The sequence below is a fragment of the Myotis nattereri genome (assembly GCF_964212035.1).
Source record: "Myotis nattereri genome assembly, chromosome: 11".
In the NCBI taxonomy this organism is placed as follows: Eukaryota; Metazoa; Chordata; class Mammalia; order Chiroptera; family Vespertilionidae; genus Myotis; species Myotis nattereri.
This window is the reverse complement of record NC_138086.1, coordinates 46,743,981-46,767,819: the sequence shown is the minus strand read 5'-3', so window position 1 is coordinate 46,767,819 and position 23,839 is coordinate 46,743,981. Positions and strand designations below refer to the sequence as shown.

Here is a 23,839-nt window from a genome sequence, read left to right as displayed (position 1 = left end):
AACCAAGCCAGATAATAAGAAATTTATTGTATCAGGTCCATCACAGCTGTCCTTTATGCAAATTCATCTTTTACCCCTTGCCTTAAAAGCATAGCCCTGTCTCTAAAGTTCTGTTTTGGTACCAAGTACACGCATATATAAATATTTTAGTCATTTGAATCTAACTGAATTCTAAACATTAAAGTGAGATATTTGATAAGGAATTATAGTACTTGATAATTGAGTATATGCGTGGATTATGCTGCCTGGTATTTATTAAATTAATCCTTCCTAAAAGAGCATGCATTTCATCTTTGCATATTCATATTAACTGTATCTATCCCTCATAAATAAGTTGGCTAGCTGCTGGATTTTGTGTTTATTCTTCAGACTCACTACCAGAAATATTCAAGCATAGGGTGTGACTTCTAGGCAAGACTCAAGAACATTTAAATGCTGCATAAAAACTTATTTGGGTCTTTTAAACAAGTTAGTCCATGAGGTATAGAGAACGCTATCATAGTGTGCAATGTGGAGCTGACACAGTTTCTTATCAATTATACAGTTATGTTTTATTGTTTGGTGTGTGTAGATTCTTTCTTTCTTCCTTTCTTTCTTTCTTTCATTCTTTCTCTCTCTCTCTCTCTCTCTCTCTCTCTCTCTCTCTCTCTCTCTCTCTCTCTCTTTCTTTCTTTCTTTCCCCTTCCTTCCTTCCTTCCTTCCTTCCTTCCTTCCTTCCTTCCTTCCTTCCTTCCTTCCTTCCTTCCTTCCTTTCCTTTCTTTCTCCACAAATTAGACAGTGACAAGTGTTTCATTATTTGCAGATGACATTGAAATTGGATTATGTACCTATCTTGGTCAAGTCAGGGATAGATATGTGGTCCTTGAGAAGATCAGAAGGTTACTTTCTCTGATCCGGGTTGCCGGCAAGGTGACTGACCAGACAGTGGAAAGCAACTGGAGATGGAACATGTGCTCAGAAAGGAGGGATCTTATTTGTGCAGAGGTCCTGTCCTTCTCAGATTATAGGAGGCAAACAGCTGGTTAAAATATCACAGAATAGAGAATATGTAAGGTAAATTTAATATGATCTTTGCTAATGTAGTTATTATTTAATAACATTATTTTGGAATGGTTTTCAAGGTACTAGAAAAGTTGCAAAGATGTCCCATTTACAGTATTTTATTGTATTTGTTACAACTAAGAAATCAACACTGGTGTACTCCCCCTTCCTTTCCCTCCCCCACATACTCCCCTCCACCCCCATATTTCACTAGTTTTTTTCTCTAAAGTTCTTTTTCTGTTCTAGGATTCTGTCTAGGACACAATAATTGGCATGTTCTTAGTTTTCTCTGGCCTGGAGAATGTCTTACTCCTTCCTTGTTTCCATTGATCATGACAGTCTTGAGGCGCACTAGCCACATATTCTGTAGAATGTCCCTCATCCCCTAGTATAATCAGGGCTTCTGCATCTATGCTTCATCAGTTATCTTTGTAGTTCAGTGAATAAATGTTACCATTAGGAGTAAAAAGAATTTTTTTCCTCTATAGGTAGTCCCCTTATTACAATTCATTGCTGGAAGTCACATTATAAAGTCATTCTTTAAAAAGTAAATTTTGCTTTGCCCCCCAAAAATCACTGTTGTGGTTAAGGGTTATGGTTTTGACCAAAGATTTAACAACATGAGAAATATATTATAGATTTGACGGCCAAACCTCAAAGATAAAGCTTTGTAATGATTTAAAATAATAAAATCAGATTCCAAGTCCTACAAGGAATGATGAGAGATAGTCTAGCCTGGTTGTCCCAAACCAAGTTGAAGGTCAAATTCATATGTGGAGCTCTTATTAGCTCAGGGCCCTCCTTGTGGGGATTTGGAATCTTGTGGACATGTGTTATGATGGAGCAGGAAAAACAGTTGAAAATCCTTGATTTGAGTACTTCAAGGACCTAGGTTTTGGGATTCGGAAAGCTAAGATTGGTGCTCCTGGTGGGGGTGGAGGTGGGGAAGGGGTCTTCCACCAGGAGGAGTTTTTAAAGAGGAATAAGTTTCTCCTAATTCTTCCTGAGGTGCACGTGCAAAAGAAAAGTGTGAAAGGGGCAGTCCCGCACCTTTATCTAGAGTGCTGGGCTGTTTGTGGGTTTGTGCTAATCAGCCTCTAGACTTTTCACACCTCCTTAAGCTGCCTGAGCAGAATGGTGTGGAGAGGTGAGAGGTGAGAGCTGATTAGAAAACAATGCCTGAATGCGGCAGAGAAATGCTAAGCCTTGAAAAACTGAAAACCACTGGGAAATTGTACTCCTTTTGCAATTTTATGGCAGGCATTGATTGGAGGATGCCAGATAATCAATTTTCTGAAAAAGAACTTATTCTTATAGTTGTAATGTTTTATTACATTGTCTTTCAGGGGATAAATCTGCCTCCTCATTATTCTTTTCTTAAACCAACATCAATGTCCATCAATTTTTCCTGAGTGGGAGGCATCTTTACACAGGATTGAATGCAATGCACACTAGGGGGAATTGCCCGACATTTTCTAGGAAGATTTTTAATTGGCTATACAAAAATTTTCCTTATTCATTACACAAAACATACCTAATCCAGGGTAATTGGATCCCACTCATAACAGGAGGTAGGTTATGCTTAATCTTCTGCAAATTAACAAGTATAAAAGTAGAACTAAGTCTAATTAAATATATTTTGAAACAAATTATTTTAGCTTTTATCTGAATATTTTTTCCATTGTCTTTCCTTGGGTAAAAGTAAAAGCTAACTTTATGATGAAATTCCATAAATAAAAAATTAGGTTTCAATAAAAGTTAATATCAGTTGAAGAGAATCTTCATGGCACCAAAATAATGATTTCCTGTTGACAAGAAGTGCTAACCAGCCAAGGATATTTTGGAGCCATTAGCTATTTTTTTTTTTTTTTTTTAGTCAATGAGTACTGAAAGCTATAAATGGATTATCTCTTTGATGGGTTTTGCTTCTATAGGTTTGTACTGCATCATTTTAAAGCTACGGTATTCTTACTTTTGGCTTTCTACAGGTAGGGGGAAAATTAAATCATTGAATGTCTCCTTTCTCCTTTATGCATTGATTTGAGTTAAAATTAGGTTTTGAAAGTTAACCTTTGTGGTGATTCCAATTTCCTTGTGTCCTTTTTTTAATCCACATAATGGCCTGGTCCCTTTGTAAAATATATAGGGTCCAAATCAGCAAGGTTTGGGCAATGCCAATTTTGCTGAAACAATTGGGAAATTTCAAAACTATATTACTAGGTCTTATTGTTAAATGACTCCATGCTAACTCAAAAGAGAAATGTTTTGTATCCTACATAACTAAATTATCATTTACTTTCAACTCTGGCACAGATTATATGGCTTTTATACAAATCACCTAACCTTTCTTTGCTTTTGAGTCTTCAAGCAAATAGGAATATAATGGGTTGATAATCATCAACCTTACTCATAGAATTACTCTGCAGGATATCCAAGAATGTCAAATTACCTTAAAACGGTTGTGCAAATAACAAATAATTGCATACTACCCCAAATCACTTATTTATTAATTTGCAAGTTACTACCTTTACCTTCTTAAAGAATGAAGTATGTGCAATGGCTAATTTACATAATTTTCTATTTAAATGCATGTAATTAATGGCAGCAAAATTAAAAAATAATTAATAGTAGTAATTTAGAGAATTACAGTTTCCTTAAGTTTTTCTACATAATGCAGTTTACACATAATAATCGTTCAGTTAGCCCATTAATAACTTAATTACTTTAAATAGTTTTATGCCTTTATAAAATAAAAGTCCTTTCTTTGAAGGATTATAGGAATTCTCTTTGAAGTCCAACCCCACTCTCCTGTATAATTGCCTTCAGCAGCCTGCTTTCACCAAAGACGGAAATGGTTCCATTTTCTTACTGAGTTCTCTGCTCCTTAACTATAGCAGAGTTTGTCATAGGCATTTCCCCAGTATTCCCGGAGCAGAGCTCTTACCTCTCTTCAAGTCTCAGATGGAATACAGCCTTCAAATATGCCCATCAGAGATATATTAACACTTAACACTCACAGGTTCACATGTAGTCTCAAGTTGGGTGACCACAAAAACAGAGCTCTTGTGTGCATACCCAGGGGAAGTTGAATCCCCACATATTTTTTGTTGAGCACCGTCTTGCACTCATAAGCACTTTCAGATAACTCATCTGAGTTTCAGTAGAAGTTGCAAGGAGTGCATGTACATTGTTGAAACTTAACCACATAGGACTCACACTGCAGATACTTTTAAATTCCCAAGCCAGTGTAATACACACAGTTGCTTTCTCATACATCTCAAGATTTCTTGCTAGTTTGTGTATGAATGGCACTTTCTTAGTCAACCATTTCTCTTCAAACCTCGAAGTCCATTGCTATGCAGAAAGTTTAGTAGTGTAACAAGAGGAAAACATGGAGGCTAGAGAAGAAATGACAGGGTCTAGATTGATTTTGATCAGTGTTTTTCAAATGATGTTCTTTCCACAGAAGGGTAAATTGGGCTGACCAATGAGAGAATGGGTTCCAAAGACTTCATTTAAATATTGATTTTGAATTTTGGTATTCTTGATCTACAGATTCTGAAGGGCTTTCTCTATCTTCTTTGGTATTTTTATTTTGTCCAAATGTATTGATTTAATGAATAGGTTAGATAGAGTTACTGATGGTAGGAAATGAGGAAGAGTGTATGTGTTTGCGGGGGGGGGGGGGGGGTTGGGGGGAGAAAGGGATTGCTGTGTTAGTTTCTATTGTAGAAAAAGCCCAAATTAGTTTTACCTGAGAAGTGAAAACAAAACTCATGTTTCCCTCCCCGCCAAATGCCAATGAAATTGCATTTCTACTTTTGTAGTAAAGATGTTTGTTTTCTCAACCTTAAATCTAGAACTTATTTCCTCTTGTGCTTTATAAATTAATCTTCTTACTTTCATCATCCAAACCACTATAAACACTAGTACATTGTGTGAAATGGAAAGAATAAACAAACCAAAAGAAAAGAAAAAAATACCTCCCTGAGACCACACAAGGATAAGTAGGGCTGATAGGTAATAGCAAAAAGGAATGTAATTATTGAGATGCATTATTAAGTAACTTCCTCAAATTGAATTAGAATTGATTTTGTTATTTCCTTAACAATATATTAAAATGGAACTGATTTTTTTTTTAAATCACTCAGAGTCATTAACATTCCTATCGATTAAGAGTTTGAACACTATTTAACCAGCATGTACTGTTTTTTGGAATATAATATCTGCCTGGCTGAAATGATTTTAGATCAATGGTTTTCAAACTTTGCTTCTTGGAGGTTTCTTAGAAATGCCTGAGGGGCCAGCATGTGGGGCATAGGAAACGAAGCAGGAGGGATTCCCAGCTCCCTTGTTTCAACTGGGGCGACCTCATGTTTCTCTCTTTTGTACATCAAGAGTTCTGCTTAGGATTTCAGTGAAAGGAATTCCATTGCTGAAGAGAAACAAACAAAAAAATACATTGAAAATCCCTAACTTGGATAAGACTCTGTTGCAAAGGGCTAACTCCTAGAATTTATTCCACCCCAAATCTAAATTGTACATTTTTGTAAACGTGTTTTAATATCAAAATTTGAAATGGGTATTTGTGAGCGTTAATAAACAAATGTATATTATGTGAATCTCTGTATCTTTACTTTTGCATGTATTCATTCAGACTGTATTTATTTCATGCTATTGCTGAGGATACTAAACAGAACAGGGTGGTTCTTACTATTAAAGCACTTTGGGGCAATTAAACATGTGAGGGAAATACAATGACAGTCAGCATGTAAAGCAGGCGAAATGGTAGCCTATTTGGGGTGGTGCTTAGAGAGTGGGGAGGCATAGAGGAGGGAATATTGAGAGGCTATTTTTTTTAATTAAAAATAAGAATTAGTTAAAATTTTGTTAGCATTCCTGTGGGATATTTTAAAATTCTAAGAGTAACACGTATTCACTCTAACAAATTTTGAGTTGACTTTGCAAGGACAAATGAGCTGGAAGGGTGCAAGAAATGGGAGTGGGCCGTGGTGCTGATGGCTCTGTTTCAGGCAGTCAGAGAGGCCTCCATGTAGGGTCCAGATATACTAGTGGCCATCTAGGGCTCACTAAAAAACCCAAAACTTAGTTTGCAGGTAGGCGTAAGAAAACAATGAAGTGTATGAGATTTGAATGACATACGCAGATTTGTGTCTTAGAAAACCGTCTGACAGCAATGTGCACAGTGGGTTATAAGGGAGCAACAGTGGGCATGAGGAAACAAATCAGATCAGTTGCAAAGATCCAGTGAGCAGTGGTGATAGCTTCAACCAAGTAGCAATGGAGCTGGGAAAGAAGGGGATGGGTTCAAAAAAATCGAGGAGAATCATCAAGAGTTCCCAAGCGACAAGCTGTGAGGACTGAAGAAGAAGGAAAGGTCAGGGGTGACTTAACGTTTTGACTGGTGCAGTGGGTGGATGGCAGCTAGCACTTCCTAGGTGGGGATCAAGGAGCACAGGTTTAGCACAGTGAATGAAGATGGTTATCATATGTTGCTCTGTGAGAGTATGAGTGTGTAATTAAAAGTGTTCTAGACCTGGATCTGAAAGTGTATAGGTTACAAACATAAGCCCTGGAGCCTGTGTGTGCACATCTTCACCCACCACTTCCTACTTATGAAGTCTTGGACCTCTAAGCCTGTTTTTGTTTTTGTTTTTTCATCTGTAAATGGGAAAATAATACCTACCTTCTAAGGTTTGTTGTGAGATTGAATGTAGCATGCAGTAGCAACTCCATGAATATTCCTAGTATTGTTATTATTTATCTTCCTCAGACCTCAGTTTCCTCATCCATAAACTCATGGCCAGGGGGTGGGGGAATACTGGACTAGATTATTTCTGAGGTTCTTCTTTCTTGCTATAAAGGTTTTCATTCTAATGTCTGCCCTTTGTTTACATGTGTGTAAGCAAACAGTTTTACTAAAAAAATGTTCATCATTTCTAGGAACTTGCCACACCAGACTCAGATTCCCCAACAGCAGACTACAGGTGAGTGCTAAATGAATGGATGTGCTAATAAGTTGATGTTTATGGGTGAAGTTAATAGATTAAAAGATAATTATACTACATAATATAATTTACAAAACTTGAGCTTTCTTTACCAAGTAGGGCAAAATAATTGTGTCTTTCCTTAATCAGAGTTAGAACTTCAGAATAATAGCTTAGATTATTACATAGATTGGCATCAGAGTGAGAAACACAGAGTCAGTGATCTTAGAGCAACAGCATCCATGGAGGTCCGGTCTAATTAAGGAAGACTGAGTGAAACCCCCTTCCTCCAGCAAAGCACCCTATTCTTCCCCTTGGTGTGTAAGATTCTTAGCTTAGATGCATCCAGGTTTTGTCTCAGTAAGTGAGCAGCTTGAAACTGACTCTTACAAAAGGAAACCATCCTGACTAATCACTGAGGCTTCAGGGGGATAAAGGAGAAATGGCTGGCCTGTTCTGATGACACTTTTTAAAGCTGTGATAACATGACCCATGACAACAAGATGGCGGGCAATTCTTCTGGGACTATTCTATGTCCCTAAGACTTGCTTTCTTTACCTTTATTTCTTTCAAGTGTCCCTAAAAAAAATGTCCACAACCAATTATTTCTTTCATCTCTGTACTGAGTAGATAACTTATTCAGGATTGTCTTCTAATTAGTGGTTGAATCTCTAGTTCTAATTGCCAGGCAACCAGTAATGCCTTTTTAGCTCTTTTGGAAAACCAAGAGAAGTTTTAAAAATGTAAGTTGGATGTGGAATTCTGAGTATGAATAGTGGTATTGTGGTTAGGGGAGCTATGAAGTATGTCTCTTGAAAACTTTAGGCCCATATAGGAATGTATTGGATATTTTCATTCAAAAATTATCTTCTCTATTACTGCTTTCGGGAATTTAAGGAGATTTTCGTTTGACAACTTTTCAAAGATTTGAGGCAAGTATAATGCAGTTTGTTCATCAGATTCTAATTATGAGATAACATTTATCAGAATTTCCCCCTACAATTTTGGTTACTTGTTTTAATTAAATGCTAACATGTTTCAACAAGACTGTTCAATATATCGATGTAAGCATTCAGGAGATTGATGAAGGAACAAACTTTGTTATAAATAGGTTATCTAAAGAGCAAAGAAATAAATGAATTTCCACTACATCTAATTACATGGCTTTTTTTTAAAGAGGAAAAATTTTAAAGAATACTTCTACAATGGAAATGCTAAAACTTCTTTTTCTTTCACCTCATGGACTTTACTCTGATCCTTAATTATTTCAGGCAAAGAATGAATAGAAGGGAGATAATTTCTGGCAAAATAGAAATATTGAGTATTTTTTAAATTCACATTTTACTTATTCCCCCACTGGGGGAAATAAGGAAACCTAAATAGATGATATTAGGAAGATTTACTTCATATTTATATAGATTTCTAGCAAGTAGACCTGTTAGCATGTTTCGTTTTAGTAATAGGCAGCATTTCCAAATACAAGAACAATTTGTGCCTCAGTAAATGTGACAAGAGCCAAAGAATTTCCCTAGGGGGATTTTAGTTGTTCAATCTATTTTTTTAAAATTATTTTTCAAAAGCAGGTTTTGGGGAGCAGACATTTTGCTTGAATCAGGAAAGCTTTGATTCCCTTTCCAGTTAATACTATAGCCTGTTGCCTTCTTGTTTGCTTATATTTTTCTGTAATTTCAAGCATATTATTGACAAAAGTGCACTATTTTCTCATGGTAGTTTTCTTTCTTCATCTTGTTTTCAGTGAGTCTCTAAAGTGTGTCAATACTAAGAGAGAGAGAGAGACTACCCTAGCAGTTTTAAAAAGATAATTGTGATAGATTGTTGTGTTTCTGCCTCTGGTAAATGTGAAGTCAAATAGAGTCATGTCTCCTGGAGAGAAGGGCTAAGTGGGCAGGTTATATTCTTTATTCCCATTCTGTTCATTTGAATGAAAAAGTTTGTTACTCAGTTTCTAAGTTTGTTCTGTTTTGTCTGCACGTGCATGGGTCCGGTCCTGTTAGTGCACTTTCATGGGTGCAACCCCTTTTCTCTTCCTTCCTCCTGGTGATCATAGTACCACAGAGAGGCAACAAGGTTTGTGCAAGAGCATCAGGAAGTAATCACTGCTTTTCTCCAGCACCTCATCGCACTATGTGATGTGTCGGTTTTCTTTTCTTGTGGTTTTTTTTTTTTTTAATTAAATGTATTGGGGTGACAGTGGTGAATAACAGTATACAGTTTTCTTGGTGAAGGTAATGTAAGCTCAAAGAATGTCTCTTGGATCCCAAGAAATTTTATTTGTAACTGCCTATATGGAATTTGTGAGGGAAGAGTATATTTTGAAGTTTGTTTTATTTAGTTGTTTTCTTTTAAACGACCATCGGACGTTGAAGAAATGAACTAGCCGTGGTGGCATAATCCTAGACTTAAGCGCTAGCTAGGATAATAGAGCAGTTAGAAGCTAACAGGAAACAACCCTTGCTTTTGAACCAGGCCCAGGCCATTAGGATTGGTGCCCTTCCCGTGTTTCTCATTTTCTCAGCCTTTCCAACCCACCTGACATTTTCTAAAAAGCCATGATTAAAAGGTACAGTCACACACCCCACAGTGGACCCGCACTCTGTTTGTTCATTGTGGGAGGAATTTTCAGGCTTGTGCCTTTTGGCAAACGCAGAACATTATAGCTTTGGCCCAAGAAGGAGAGGACTAAATTAGAATTTTTCCTCTTTAAATTTTTTTAAACCAAATGCAGAGAAATTATTTTAAATTATGTTAAGAGGATAGAAAATCACTCCTTGCCATAATATATTTTGCTCAAAATCTACGAGTGTCCATGCCCTGACTAACGCATGCCCATATCCACTCTTACACATTGCAGGTAAATGGTATCCCTGAAGAAAGAAAACTGACCGAAGCAATGAATTTGTAATCAGACAATATAGCCGTTATAGATTATTTCTTCTCTCTTCCTTAATGCATGAGCTTTTCTGGCATATGGTATGCATGTTGACAGTATTAAGTATATACCAAATAATTCAATATAGCTTTCATTTTACTAATGTATTTCTTTTGTACTTAAAGCATTTTTGACAATTTGTAAAACATCAATGACTTTATATTTGTTACAATAAAAAGTGATCTTTAAAATAAATATTATTAATGAAGCCTACCTAACGTCTGGTGAAATTTACTTCAGAAAGTAGTCGATTGCCTCCTATATAGTAGGAAGCTTTTGTTGCTAAGGAATAGGCTCATGTGTTCATTCTTCATTCAACAAGATTTTATTAAGCATTTCCTGTACATATATAAAATGTCCATACTCTGTGTCCTAAGTGAGCAACCCATTTAAATAACACTCTTATCCTTGTGGCCCATAAAGCCTGCTGTCTTATACATCATTTCTTGGAGTGTTTTATAGGGTAGGCATGGTTTTATGGGTTGTGGACCTGAAGGCACCCAGTTCGTGGAAGGCAGCCCAGGGTACACAGTTACCTGACTCGATAATCTGAGGAGCTGTTGCTCAAAGAGAATAGTTACCTGTTGATGGTGACATGAATTAGCTCCAAAACCCCAGGGTCCCCTGTGATATGGCTGGAGCTCAGCTCTGCTGGTAGTTACTATCAAGAGAGAAAGACCATCATTCTGCTGAGAGCCACTATTTACCTGGCTACATAAGTGAGTTAAAATTTTTTAAATAACATTATGTAAATTAACATCCTAAATACTAAATAAAGTATATCTTTAGCCTCTTGCTCAAAGAGACTAGTTACCTGTTGATGGTGACATGAATTAGCTCCAAACCCCCAGGCTCCCCTGTGATAACAGTACTTTCCAGGCTTAGCAGAGTTCCTCACACTGTGTCAGTCCACTTCATGCACATTGGGTCAATGTGGCCGGCAGGCCATCTCGCAGGGCTGCAGTAAGCAGACTGGGCCAGTCAGAATACCTCTCCTACTCTGCTCTGGGGAGGTTTCTGTGTTACCTGTTAACTGCTCAGAGGACACCCAGATGCTACCTAAATCTGATTCCAAAATCTGAAAAGACTCCATGTGAGTAATGCATGCAGGTACTTGCCCTCCACTTAGGAAGAATACTCCATCATGTCCTTGACATTGGAAACCCTGCCCACACTCCACTTCCTGGGATTTAACAGAGGATATATGTTGATTTCTTAAAAACTGTATCTCCTATTCTTAATTCCTTTCCAAGACAACTAGGACACTGCTACTTGCTGTTCTTCAGGACCGATCATCTTAAGGCTGTAAATATATTGGGTCAGGTTCATGTCCTAGACAGTGATGGTGAACCTATGACACGCGTGTCAGAGGTGACACGTGAAATCATTTTTTTTGGTTGATTTTTCTTTGTTAAATGGCATTTAAGTATATAAAATAAATATCAAAAATATAAATCTTTGTTTTACTATGGTTGCAAATATCAAAAAATTTCTATATGTGATACAGCACCAGAGTTAAGTTAGGGTTTTTCAAAATGCTGACACGCTGAGCTCAAAAGGTTCGCCATCACTGCCCTAGAAGGAAGGGGAGGTCGCCATGAGTATAGATGACTAGATGTTGGCACAGCAGAAGAGAATTTGTGAACTGTTGCTCCTGCCAAGTGATCGCAAACTGTTTCTGGTAGTCCAAGTGAGCAGGAGCAAAGAATGCATGATCCATAAGTCAAGAACTGCAGGTCAGGGATCAGGAAGTCTCTTCACCTGTACTGGGAAAGAGGCCGCTGTAGGACTAGAAACTGCATGTGGAAATAGCACCAGTTTTTGCACTGACCCTACTGAGGAATTACATGGGGATAAGAAGAATCATTGGCCAGCATCTCACAAATCTTTGATCAGTGCCTTAATCTCTGCAATTTCCTCTGAAAAGGCTATCTTACCTCTGACTTTATATTTTGATAGGACAAGTCCAAATAGTTTCTCACTTGGTGTTGCTACCCAAATGGTCCTCACTTTATGGGTCAAAAAGATTGTGGAGGCCCTGCCACACGCTGAGCATTTCTATCCCAACGAAACATCCTCCTAGTGGGCAAATGAGTGCATGGTGAGTTTGGGGTCCCCGTGGTGAACTTAAGTTAGAATACTTTTTTTTTCAATTGGCTACAGTAAGGTTTTGCTCTAAAAAACCAACTGTGGTGCTTTTCTGCACTTTCAGGAATTCAAGAAACTCAGATCTAGATTCAAAATATCCCTGAAAAGCTTGTGGCTTTTCCTTCCTCCAAGGTACAGTCACCCGATAAATTATGACTTCTCTTTGGGGGCATTCACGTCTGTAAGTTCACACTGAGATTATAGAAAACAGCATTAGATAAAAACATTAAGGCTAAATTTGAGGCAAAGAGAATACTTAAAAGATAATTAAGTAGAAAACAATGCCAAAGTCAGAACCTCCTAGTACAGATATAGCAAATAGATGGGGTCTGATCTCTGGGATCAGTGGTCTAAGATTTGAGCTATTATTCCTATGTCCTGACCATACCCAATTGAGGGGATGGATAAAAACTTTCAAGCAAGCCATTTGAAGATGAAACTGCTTCACAAATTTGCATTTTGAAATTTCCCATGGAATACCCTACTAGCTGCTTATGTATTGCATGCCCAGTATGTTAATAGGACTCAGGTCATGTTCTGAGAATACTGTGGTGAGCCAAACAAAATCAGGCTCTGCCCTCAAGGAGTTTACATTCTAGTGGGAAAGACAGATGTTAATCAAGTGGTCATACAAATAAATGTCCAATTGCAATTGTGATTGGTGCTATAAAACCTGATCACAATGGGATTTGACCTAGTCAGCAAGGTCTGAGATTTCCTAAGACAGTTTGTGCTGATATCAAAAGGATGAGTATGAATTCATAAGATCAAGTGAAGTAAAGAAGAATGTTTGAGGCAGAGAGAACATATCTTGAGTCCTTTTGGGAGAAGAAATCCTAGTGAATACAGGTTTCTCTTAGAAAGTCCAGTGCAGCCAGAGTATGAGTTAGAGGGAGGGGATGCTTGGAGTGTGGAGAAGGAAGGTGTATACAATTTGGAGAAATAATAAATTTTTATTAGAATGGTGGTGGAAGAGAGGGAGAGAACGGACAGATTCAAGAGCAACTACTGAGATAAAGAAAAAAACAGTTGGTACACTCATACTTAGAAATGTTGTTAAAGTGCCCTAACCAGTTTGGCTCAGTCGATAGAGTGTTGGCCTGTGGACTGAAGGGTCCCAGGTTCGATTCCGGTCAAGGGCATGTACCTTGGTTGTGGGCACATCCCCAGTAGGGGGTGAGCAGGAGGCAGCTGATCAATGTTTCTCTCTCATCGATGTTTCTCACTCTCTATCCTCCTCCCTTCCTCTCTGTAAAAAAACAAAATATATTTAAAAATTGTTTTTAAAAAAGAAATGTTGTTAAAGTAAAGAAAGGGGCTAATTCTGATGGGGAGGGGGTGGTCAAATGGCGCAATCCATTGAGATAGAAGATACTAGAATACATGATTTTATGTGAGGATTTTACATAGTAGAAGCCAAAACAGAAAAGTGCCGATCTTTTAAAAAATATTTCCCTTTCATTGATATATAATTTGCATATAATATTGTATAAGTGCCAAACCGGTTTGGCTCAGTGGATAGAGCGTCGGCCTGTGGACTGAGGAGTCCCGGGTTCGATTCCGGTCAAGGGCATGTACCTTGGTTGCGGGCACATCCCCAGTGGGGAGTGTGCAGGAGGCAGCTGATCGATGTTTCTCTCTCATCAATGTTTCTGGCTCTCTATCCTTCTCCCTCCCTCTCTGTAAAAAAATCAATAAAATATGTTTTTTTAAAAAAAAATATTGTATAAGTTTAACATGTACAAAATAATGATTTGATATATTTATATATTGTAGGATTATCACAAATTTAGATAATATCCATCACCTCACATAGTTACCAGATTTTTTTCTTGTGGTGAGAACATTTAAGCTCTACTCTCTTAGCAATGTTCAAATATACAATACAGTATTGTTAACTATAGTCACCATGCTGTATTTAACATCCCAGAACTGATTTATAACTAGAAATTTCTACCTTTTGACAACCTTCACCCATTTCCTCCACCCCCTATCCCTTGGATCTGCCAACCACAAATCTGATCTGTTTCTAAGAGTTTGATGTTTTTAGATTCCACATATAAGTAAGATCTTACAGTATTTGTCTTTCTCTGTTTGACTTATTTCACTTAGTATAATGCCCTAACAGTCCATCTACATTGTTGCAAATGGCAGAATTTCCTACTTTATGGCTGAATAGAATTCCAATATCTAATTCAAACTACTTATGGAGCACTTAGATATGCCAAAGATTGCTATAGACATTGGGAATGTAGCTGTGAAAGAGACGTGGCCATCTTAAAAGTAGGTTGTATTGGGTCAAGAAATCTGTTTTTTTAGTGCCACCCTAGTAACTAATCTGTTGTCTTTTTTGTATGATTTTTAAATCATCACCTGAGGATATTTTCCCATTGATTTTTAGAGAGAGTGGAAGAGAGAGGGAAAGATAGAAATATTGATGTGAGAGAAACATATTGATTGATTGCCTCCTGCACAAGCTCCGACCAGGGGCCAGGCTGTAGAGGAGCCTGCAACCGAGATATGTGCCCTTGACCAGAACTGAACCAGGGACCATTTGGTCCGCAGGCCAATGCTCTATCCACTGAGCAAAGCAGCTAGGGCTTTCTAACAACCAATTGGGAATGAAATTGATTGCTTTTATAGGTAAATTCACAAAATGCACAATACAACGGACATATGGAATTAGTTTGGTTGTCCCCCCAAAACACACACTCACGTTGTTCATTTGGGAGGTGATCCCAGGAAGCCAGAGTGTGGAAACAGAGTGAGGAGGTTAGGAGGTTCTGAAGGAAAGCCAACAAAAAGGATGTCATTCACCAGGCTCTTATTCTAGAAAGCAGAACTCGGTCCTACTAGGGGTCCTCTAATTGTGTAGAATGCAGCTCAGAATTTCCCTTCCAAGTAACAGGAGAATTACTTTCATCCACTGACTCACCATCCCAGAGTTGAGAGTTGCTCCAGGAAGCATGAATTCCCTTGCACTTTGGGGCTTTGGTTATGAGCGGGCTGAGCAAGATCCAGTGTTCTGGAGAAGTTGGGAGGTGCTGTGGAAACTTGAGTTGAAAATCTCAGAAAGAAAACTGAAGAAGTTATTAGCAAAATGTCTTGATCCCTTCATAGATTTTGCATAGTATCATTGACAGCCAATGTTAAAAAGGCAGTTCCCTATATTACTAGTACTTCTTAGTTGTCATTTCACTTTGCAATGGGATGAAGACAACTTGTGATATACATGAGATTACTAAAGAAGAATCTCTTGATGAGTTTTTTGCTCTATCACTGAAAACTTATACCAGGAGAGGATTGATTTTTCGTTTGGGGAAAAATTATTTGTAAGCTGTGTGCATATGACAAATATACCCCTGAATTCATAGTGGCTTAACACAGTAAAAGTTTACTGGTCACTCATAGCCCTGAGCAATTACGTCAGTCTTCTTCTATCGTGTTTGCTATACATCTGACACACATAATATCCAAGATTTCTATGGGAAACCAAGTGAGAGCTGAAAGAAGGGTCATGTTGAATGTTTATAAGAGCTGGGCTTCAAATGGCTTCTATCACTTTCGTCCATACTCCGTTGACTTAAAGTCATGTTCCCCAAACATAACTGCTACTGACACTATGAAATGTAATCTTCCTGTGCACTCAGGAAATAGTGTGATAAACATGACCATGTGGACTGGGCAAAACGTGTGATAAGTGCTTATGGACTAACAGCTGTACAGGGTGGGGCAAAAGTAGGTTTAGAGTTGTTCATATAGAAAATAATACAATAATTAATAAGTAAACTCTGTGTTTTGTATATTCATAAGTATAAACCTCCTTTGCCCCACCCTGTATATAATAATGAAAAACATAATTACATGAATAAGTAGTTCTATTATCCCCAGTGACCTAAATTGTAAGTTAGAACTTTTAATTCAGTGGAAATAAAAGCAACAACAGCAAAGAAACTGCCTAGATATAATAATCAAGGTACAGAAACCAATTTTGGAACAATATTGCACTGACTTCTTGTAGAAAAATATGTGATTACAAGTTCACAATCCTTTATCTGCAATTCCCAAATCCAAAGATCTTAATTTTTTTATAAGTTCATAACAAATCCACTTAATGGTAGAACCTGACCTAAACAAAAATGAAGATACTTATTTTGTCTTTCTTAATTCTTCTTGGTGTGATGTTTCGCTATGGAAATTTTAACATATTTTCCTTACCCTACTTGAATATGTTATATAGTGTAAGGAACGTAACTTACATTAGTTACATTTATAAAATCTGAACACAATTGAATACTGAAATATACCTGGTCCCTAGAGTTTCCAGTAATGTATTGTGGACTTCTGTTACTAATTTTATAAATATTATGTTTAATTTATATAAGATTTTATATGATAAGCTTCTTTTTATCACCGAATTTTGAGTCTGTGTGTGTGCCTAAATTAAGTGGTCAAACAATGAGGAAAGACTGAGATAAACTTGTCTAACAAAATAATATATCTCTCTTTCTTTCCCTCCCCCAAAACATATAAAAATAACCTTATTGAATTAAGTATCAAGGTCATTTTATTCATTTATTCATTGAATATTATTTAGGACTTATATTCTAGGCATTGAATTATGCTTAGGAAGTAAAAGAGAAATAATATGTTATGAAAGAATAAGCAAGGCTTAGTGCACTGTCTAGCACTAGTTGGTGCTAAATAAATATTTGCTGAGAAAAATCAATCTCATGTCAGTTACTAAAGGTTGGGAAGGTTAAAGAAGTGTTGTAATAGAGAGTGGGGAAAGCAGCTACTTATTAAAGGGTTGAAATAGGTCTATTTTAAGAGAAAACATTTAAGATAAAATTGAGAGAATGATCCTGAGACAGTCAGGCTTAGCAATCTGGTCAGATGAAAAAGCAAGAGTGTGGATGGACCCAAAAGCAATGGAAAGGAACACAGTGGTTGTAGCCTCTGCCCCCCTCTATTTGTCTTTTTCCTGGCAACCTTCCATGTTTCCCTAGGCAACCATTCCCTGCAGTGCTCTCAATCCAGGTGCTTCCACTTGAATTGGCTGCATACCCATCGCAAGACCTGATCAGGTCTGGCGAATCAGAACACCGAATCCCTTGCAAAGTTCAGACTTCTGACTCAGGAGAGCCTGTGAGATATGTCAATGCTACCAAGGCTGCTGAGAGAGAGGAATGTGCTCTTTCCTGATGTACTTGAATCAAGGCCAACAGAGCACAAAAGAGGGATCCAACAGAATGATCAGAAACCAGTTCTTTTTTGTGCTGTAGGCGGTTGAGGTATGTTTTCTGACACTCAACTCTCAACAGTGGGAAGGGGCTCTGCATAGCTGGAGCGTTCTGAGTGAGAGGGAAGTAGGATTAAGGATAATTCAGCTACAAATGTATCAAACCAACACAGTGTACACCTTAAACTTCCACAACGTTAAATGCCAATTATACCTCAATAAAAATAGCAATTAAGAAAAATTAAGTTGTATTGAAATTGCAAAAAAAACCCCAATAGGTTTTTAAAAAATTGTTTTAGAAAAGATAATTCTGCCGAAACCGGTTTGGCTCAGTGGATAGAGCGTCAGCCTGCGGACTGAAAGGTCCCAGGTTCGATTCTGGTCAAGGGCATGTACCTGGGTTGCGGGCACATCCCTAGTGGGAGATGTGCAGGAGGCAGCTGATCGATGTTTCTCTCTCATCGATGTTTCTAACTCTATCTCTCTCTCCCTTCCTGTCTGTAAAAAATCAATAAAATATATTAAAAAAAAGAAAAGAAAAGATAATTCTGGAGATGTAAACAGATTCCTTTTAGTCTTACAGACTTTTATCAACGAGTTTGGATTTTATTCTAAGAGCATTGGAAATTAAACATTTGAAGTAGAAAACTAACATGATCCCATTTATATATATATTTTTACACTTTTATTTTTTATTTATTGATTTTGGAGACAAAGATTTGTTGTTCCACTTATTTGTGCATTCATTGGTTGATTCTTGCATGTACCCTGATCAGGGATCAAACCTGCAACCTTGGCGTATTGGTAAAATGCTCTAACCAACTGTGCTGCCTGGGCAGTGTCTATTTTTATTTTTATATTTTTTAAATCATTCAGGGTCAGCAAAAATGGTAAAGTAAATACAGCCGAAAATTATCTCCTCCATAAATGAGAAAACTGTCTAAAATGGCCAAAAGTAACATTTTCAAAACTCTGATAGTTAACCAAAGGCCTAGAGCACCTGGGGATAGTTTACCTACAGCTGAGTCTAGTAACAACAGCAAGCTTCCTGGCATTTTAAACTCACCTCATCCTCCCCTCTCCTGCTCCAAGGTAGCTTTGAAAACAGCCACAGTAATGTTAAAACCCGCAGTCTGAGAGCCAACAAAAGAAACAGAATGAGGTTGGAGTGCCTTCAAAATCTCTTTCCAGGGCAACTGTCATTATGTTCCCTGCCTGGTGGTTCCCTGGATGACCACTTGCAAGGCTGTCTTTGCGTACCTGACTCAGAGCTCACCCAGTAAGAAAAACCTGGGGCATTTGGTGAAAACAATTAGAGGCAAATTATGATCTTCCCAGCTGTCTGAGGTGCTGGATAACAGTTGGGAGGAGGGATGGGAGCAGAAAAGTGATTCTGCTCTGAGTATTTTTGGTATGATTCTAACTCTTAGAACCATATTCATGTCTAACCACTATGCTGTATGCCTGAAACCAACATAGAGTATATAAACTAATACCCCAAAAATGTATACACACACTTTGATTAATTATAAAGACAGTGTTTATTAAATTAAATTTTATTTTCAAAGTTGAGCTATCAGCTGTTAAAGTGTGTACGCATGTTTTGGGGGACACCCTGTATATTGAATGTCAACTGCAATGAAAAATTAAAAAGAACTTAAAAAATGAATCCAGCTGTGTGCAAAATGAATACATACTCAAGTGGTGCAGGTAGAACTCATGTAATTGGAATTTAGTGTTTTGACTATCTGTTTGAAGGTAAAAACAACAGGAACTATAAATAAATAGTATACGCCAGTAAGTTAGGTTTCTTGTTTGTTTTGTTTTTTACTGTGGTATCGTTCACAGTTCTGAAAACCAGTTTGTCTTTTAGGTGCAAATAAGGAAAGATTTTGTGGATAATGGAAGTTATGCTTGTCACCTTTGGAGAAGGGACTTACAAACTGGAGAGGGGAAAGGCACAAATGAACTCTTTAGTGTGGGAATGGAATCAGAGGGATCGATATGAGCCCTTCTTTTTAATAAACAGACGATAGAAAGTGTGTGTGTGTGTGTGTGTGTGTGTGTACATACAACTGCATATTTTCTAGTTCGGTCTACTGAGAGAGCCCAAGAGCAGCAATGCCTCACATCACCTGGCAGCCAGATCTTGGTTTCTGGGAGCCAGGGCTCTGAGGGAATGGCTGATTTCAGCGCTGGGGCAGGGAAAATACTACAGCAACTCAGGACATCTTCTTGTGCCAAAAAAGATAAGAAAAAGCTCAAATAGTAATGGAAGTTTACTAAAATAATTGAGGAGATGGCTAGAAGGGGCTCACACTGGCCAAAACTGAGACAATTTGGTTAACAAAATAAATGTAGTACCGTATTATAAATAGTGCATTATAAGAGTCCCTGAATCTATACTGATATTAATGAATGAATGAATGCTTTCTTATAGTAATAATGAATTCTTTCTTCTATCTTCCACATTACTTATGCCAACTAATGTGGAAGATATAATGGAACTATAAAATCATGATTTTTGTAAGCACCATAGAAATACCCGTTTAACAGCAGAACCATAAATATATCATATGGAAACCAAGATCTGGGCACTAGACTCCCAATGGACAAAGATAGAAAATATATGGATGTATACATGTATACACACATCTTCTATGTCCATAGTATAGTAGGATATTTACATGGTCTCAACATCTCCCCTTACATTGTTCCCCTTGGCACTCATCATCCTACTCTGTGCTTTTATAAGTTCAACTTTTTAAGATTCCAAATATAAGTGAGATCATGTAGTATTTGTCTGGTTTTATTTCACTTAGCGTAACGTCCTTGAGTTTCATCTATACTGAAGCATGTGACAGAGGTTCCTTCTTTTCAAAGGTGGCTGATATTTCATTGCGTATCTATATAACATATTTTTTACAATTCATCTGCTGATGTGCATTCGTGTTGCTCCCACATCTTGGTTATTGTAAATAATGGTGTAGTGAGCATGGGTGTGCAAATACCTCTCTGAGATCCTATTTTATCAATATATTTTGGCAATTACATGGGGGCGGGGGAACAGTAACTTTTTACAACTCTGAAATTAGCTCAAAATAAAATTATCTGAAAATAAAAGTTCTTAGAAATAGCATCTAACTAAAATATAAAGAATGGCTAAAAGGGCAAAAAGGTAATGTAGAGGAAGAAAAAGTAACCGTCCAGGAGAATGGAAAATAAAAAAACGGGTAGAAGTGTTTGTGTTTGAGGACCCTTTTTGTACATAGAATTAATAGTATTTGCTGATAGAGTAGAAATGTGGGGAAGGAGGAAAAAAGCTGACTTCCAGAGTTATGGCCTTAGTTCCTGGGTGAATTTTTGATGCATTTTCTGAGCTTGAGAAGGCTGAGTAAAGAATAATTATCAAGGACAAAATCAAGAGTTTCATTATGAACATTTTTTTTTTTCTGGTTAAAAGGCCCATTCCCACTAGACTGAAGAGCAAGGTAGATGTGCCATCTCAGAAATGTCAATGCCATCTGCCAAATGTTTGTGTATATAAGTTTGTGGTAAGTCTCTGAGACAAATATAATTGGCTACAACAGATAGTCTTAGTAAAACGTTAACTAGGTATGTATACAAATGGTTGGTAATATCTATATCTGTGCAACGTGTTCAAAGGTTCTGTCACGTTTAAAGATAATGGAGTCCAGGGGTCTTGTTTTAGGTGAATGTGTAACAAGGGGCTATCTTAGACAAACCTCAAGGAGAGCAAACACATTGCAAAAGTAAATAGTAGGGGTAATGGCCTAATGTATCTGTGGTGATTCCTCCTGTGAGAACATTATTGAAAAATTGAAATGAATACTTAAACTCGCTCAACGTGTTTGGGGATCTGAACGTGAGATCATATGCTCCTAGGCCAGTGGTCAGCAAACTGCGACTTGCGAGCCACATGCGGCTCTTTGGCCCCTTGAGTGTGGCTCTTCCACAAAATACCACGTGCGGGCTCACACATACAGTGCAATTGAAACTTCGTGGCCCATGCGCAGAAGTTGGTATTTTGTGGAAGAGCCACACTCAAGGGGCCAAAGAGCCGCATGTGGCTCGCAAGTCGCAGTTTGCCGACCACTGTCCTAGGCCAAACCAAGTAGTCAGAGTCATTTAGACAAAAGAATTCTGTATTGACTGTCCATGGAATTCCTAGTGATACTCAGCAATGTACATTAATGCCACTTTTTGATAGATGGTAATCATGGATTAGAAGCTTAAGGTCTATCTTAAAAGAGTTTCGAGCTATCATGTCCACCAACTCTGCATCAGAGTGACTCACAAGCCTACAAAGTCAATTTTGTGAGCAATGCCAAGGGCCTAAAAATAAAAAATGGGACAGGAGATGTAGCCTTCAACTAGATTATGCTATGTATATTATTTTTTGGTGTGTCATTTACTGTTACAATTCTGCTGGGTAACAAATCACTCCAACAAAATAATAAGCATTTTTTTTTTTAGGTCACTGTGGGTTAACTATTTAGGCTAGGTTTGATTGGAAGTTTCTTCAAGTCTAAGTTGGATTTCCTCATATGTCCTGAGTTGACTGACTACTGGCTCATCTGGGATGGCTTCAGCCAGGATGGGAGATAAATTGCATTCTTCCCAATTTATCGCATTTAATTGGGCTGGCATGGAGATGATCTCATAGCATGGCAGAAACACAGACAAGAGTAACTCAATCATACAAAGGATTAGCAGCAGATGCACATCTTCTTTCAAGCCACTCTTTGTGATGCATTTGCTAATATCCCACTGGTCAAACCTGGCTGAGCCCTAAATCTGAGCAGTAGAAGAATATAAGATTACAGGGTTGACTGTGAATATGGGGTGGCTATTCACGGAGACCATTGATGCAATCAATCTACCACAGTCTGCACACTAGCCCTGATTATTTATGTTCCTTCCACAGGCAAAATACACTAAAGCCTTTTCGGGACTCCAAATTCACATCCAAACATGGCAACAGCTTACAAAGTGCAGAATTTTATGATCTATGTCAGGCTACGATGGTTCTCCTTGGATGTGACTCCTCTTGATACGGAGATGTATATACTAAAACCGTGAGTAATATGCCCCACTCCCGGAACCCATCACAGAATGGTGGGACAGGGACTAGATAAATACGATGCATGCTTCCTTAAAAAAAAAAAAAAAAGAAGGCTTAGGGGATGTATAGCAGTAATTGATTTGTTTTCAGTTGCTATACAGAAATTTTCACAAACTTAGCAGCTTAGAACAATACAAATGAATTATCTTACAGATTCCATGTGCCTGGAGTCTGGGTATGGATTTGGTGAGTCCTCTGTTCAGGGTCTCACCAGGATGAAATCAAGGTGTTGGTCTGGGCTGTGATCTTACTTGAGAGTCAGGAGCATCAAGCTCACTGATTGGTGGGAAAATTCATCCCTTGTGGTGGTAGTATTGAAGTGCTTGTTGTCTTGGTGGCTATAGGTCGAGGAAAACCTCAGTTCCTTGTCATGTAGTCCCTACACTGTTGTTTACAACATGGTATGGTAGTTCCTCCTATCTGCGCCTTCACTTTCCGTAGTTTCAGTTACCCAAGGTCAATCATGGTCTGAAAATGTTAGATGGACAATTTCAGAAATGAAAATTCACATGTTTTTTAAATGCACGCCATTCTGAGAATCCTAATGAAATCTTGTGTCATCTTTCTTCATCGCGCGTGGGATGTGAGTCATCCCTTTGTCTAGAGAACCCACGTTGTATGCAATACTTGTCTGCTAGTCACTTGGTAGCCATCTGGGTTATTGGATCGACTGTGGTGGTATCACAGTGCTTGTGTCAAGTAATTCTTAATAATGGCGCCAAAAAGCACAAGAGTAGTGATATTGGCAATTCAGATGTACCAAAGAAGAGCTATAAGGTGCTTCTTTTAAGTGAGAAGGTGAGTTCAGTGTAGTAAGCTATTTTGAGAGAAAGATCACATTCATATAACTTCTATTACAGTGCATTGTGACAATTGTTCTATTTTGCTCTTAGTTATTGTTGTTAATACCTTACTGTACCTAATCTATAAATTAAACTATCATAGGTATGTATGTATGGGGGAAAAATAGTACAGGGTTGGTAGTTGTTGGTAGGTTTGTAGTTGTTCATATGGAAAATAATACAATAATTCATAAATAATACAAGAATAAACTCTGTGTTTCATGTATTCTACTTTTGCCCCACCCTGTATCTAAGCTCTGGGAAACCCTCATACATAAGCTAAAGGATTCTTTGAGGGAAAATAATGTTTTGGTGGTTGAGTCAATAGGAGAATGAAGCCATAATTAGTCATTTTCAGTTTTCAATTTTTCTCTTAATAAAATGCTGATTTTTTTCTTTATCGATATGTAACTTAAAACTTGTCTTTTTCTTGGTAATCTGTGTTCTCTGTATAGCAAGGA

The 23,839-nt window shown here is 37.7% G+C and overlaps 1 protein-coding gene across 7 annotated transcripts in view; it reads left to right on the top strand.

The window, feature by feature from the left end:
* The window catches only part of SGCE (sarcoglycan epsilon), a 78,708-nt gene extending 56,140 nt beyond the window's left edge, over positions 1–22,568 (top strand). For 2 of the 7 annotated variants that reach the window (XM_081102239.1, XM_081102238.1), the window contains 3 exons: positions 7,007–7,050; positions 7,948–7,982; positions 9,923–10,213. In XM_081102239.1, the coding sequence (XP_080958365.1) occupies positions 7,007–7,050; positions 7,948–7,982; positions 9,923–9,973 (130 nt within the window). In that variant the 3' untranslated portion in view covers positions 9,974–10,213. Of the gene's footprint in view, positions 1–7,006; positions 7,051–7,947; positions 7,983–9,922; positions 10,214–22,338 lie in introns of those variants that run through there. The other 5 variants (XM_081102243.1, XM_081102244.1, XM_081102241.1 and 2 more) reach the window with 3 other exon arrangements.
* Positions 22,569–23,839: the final 1,271 nt, after the last annotated feature.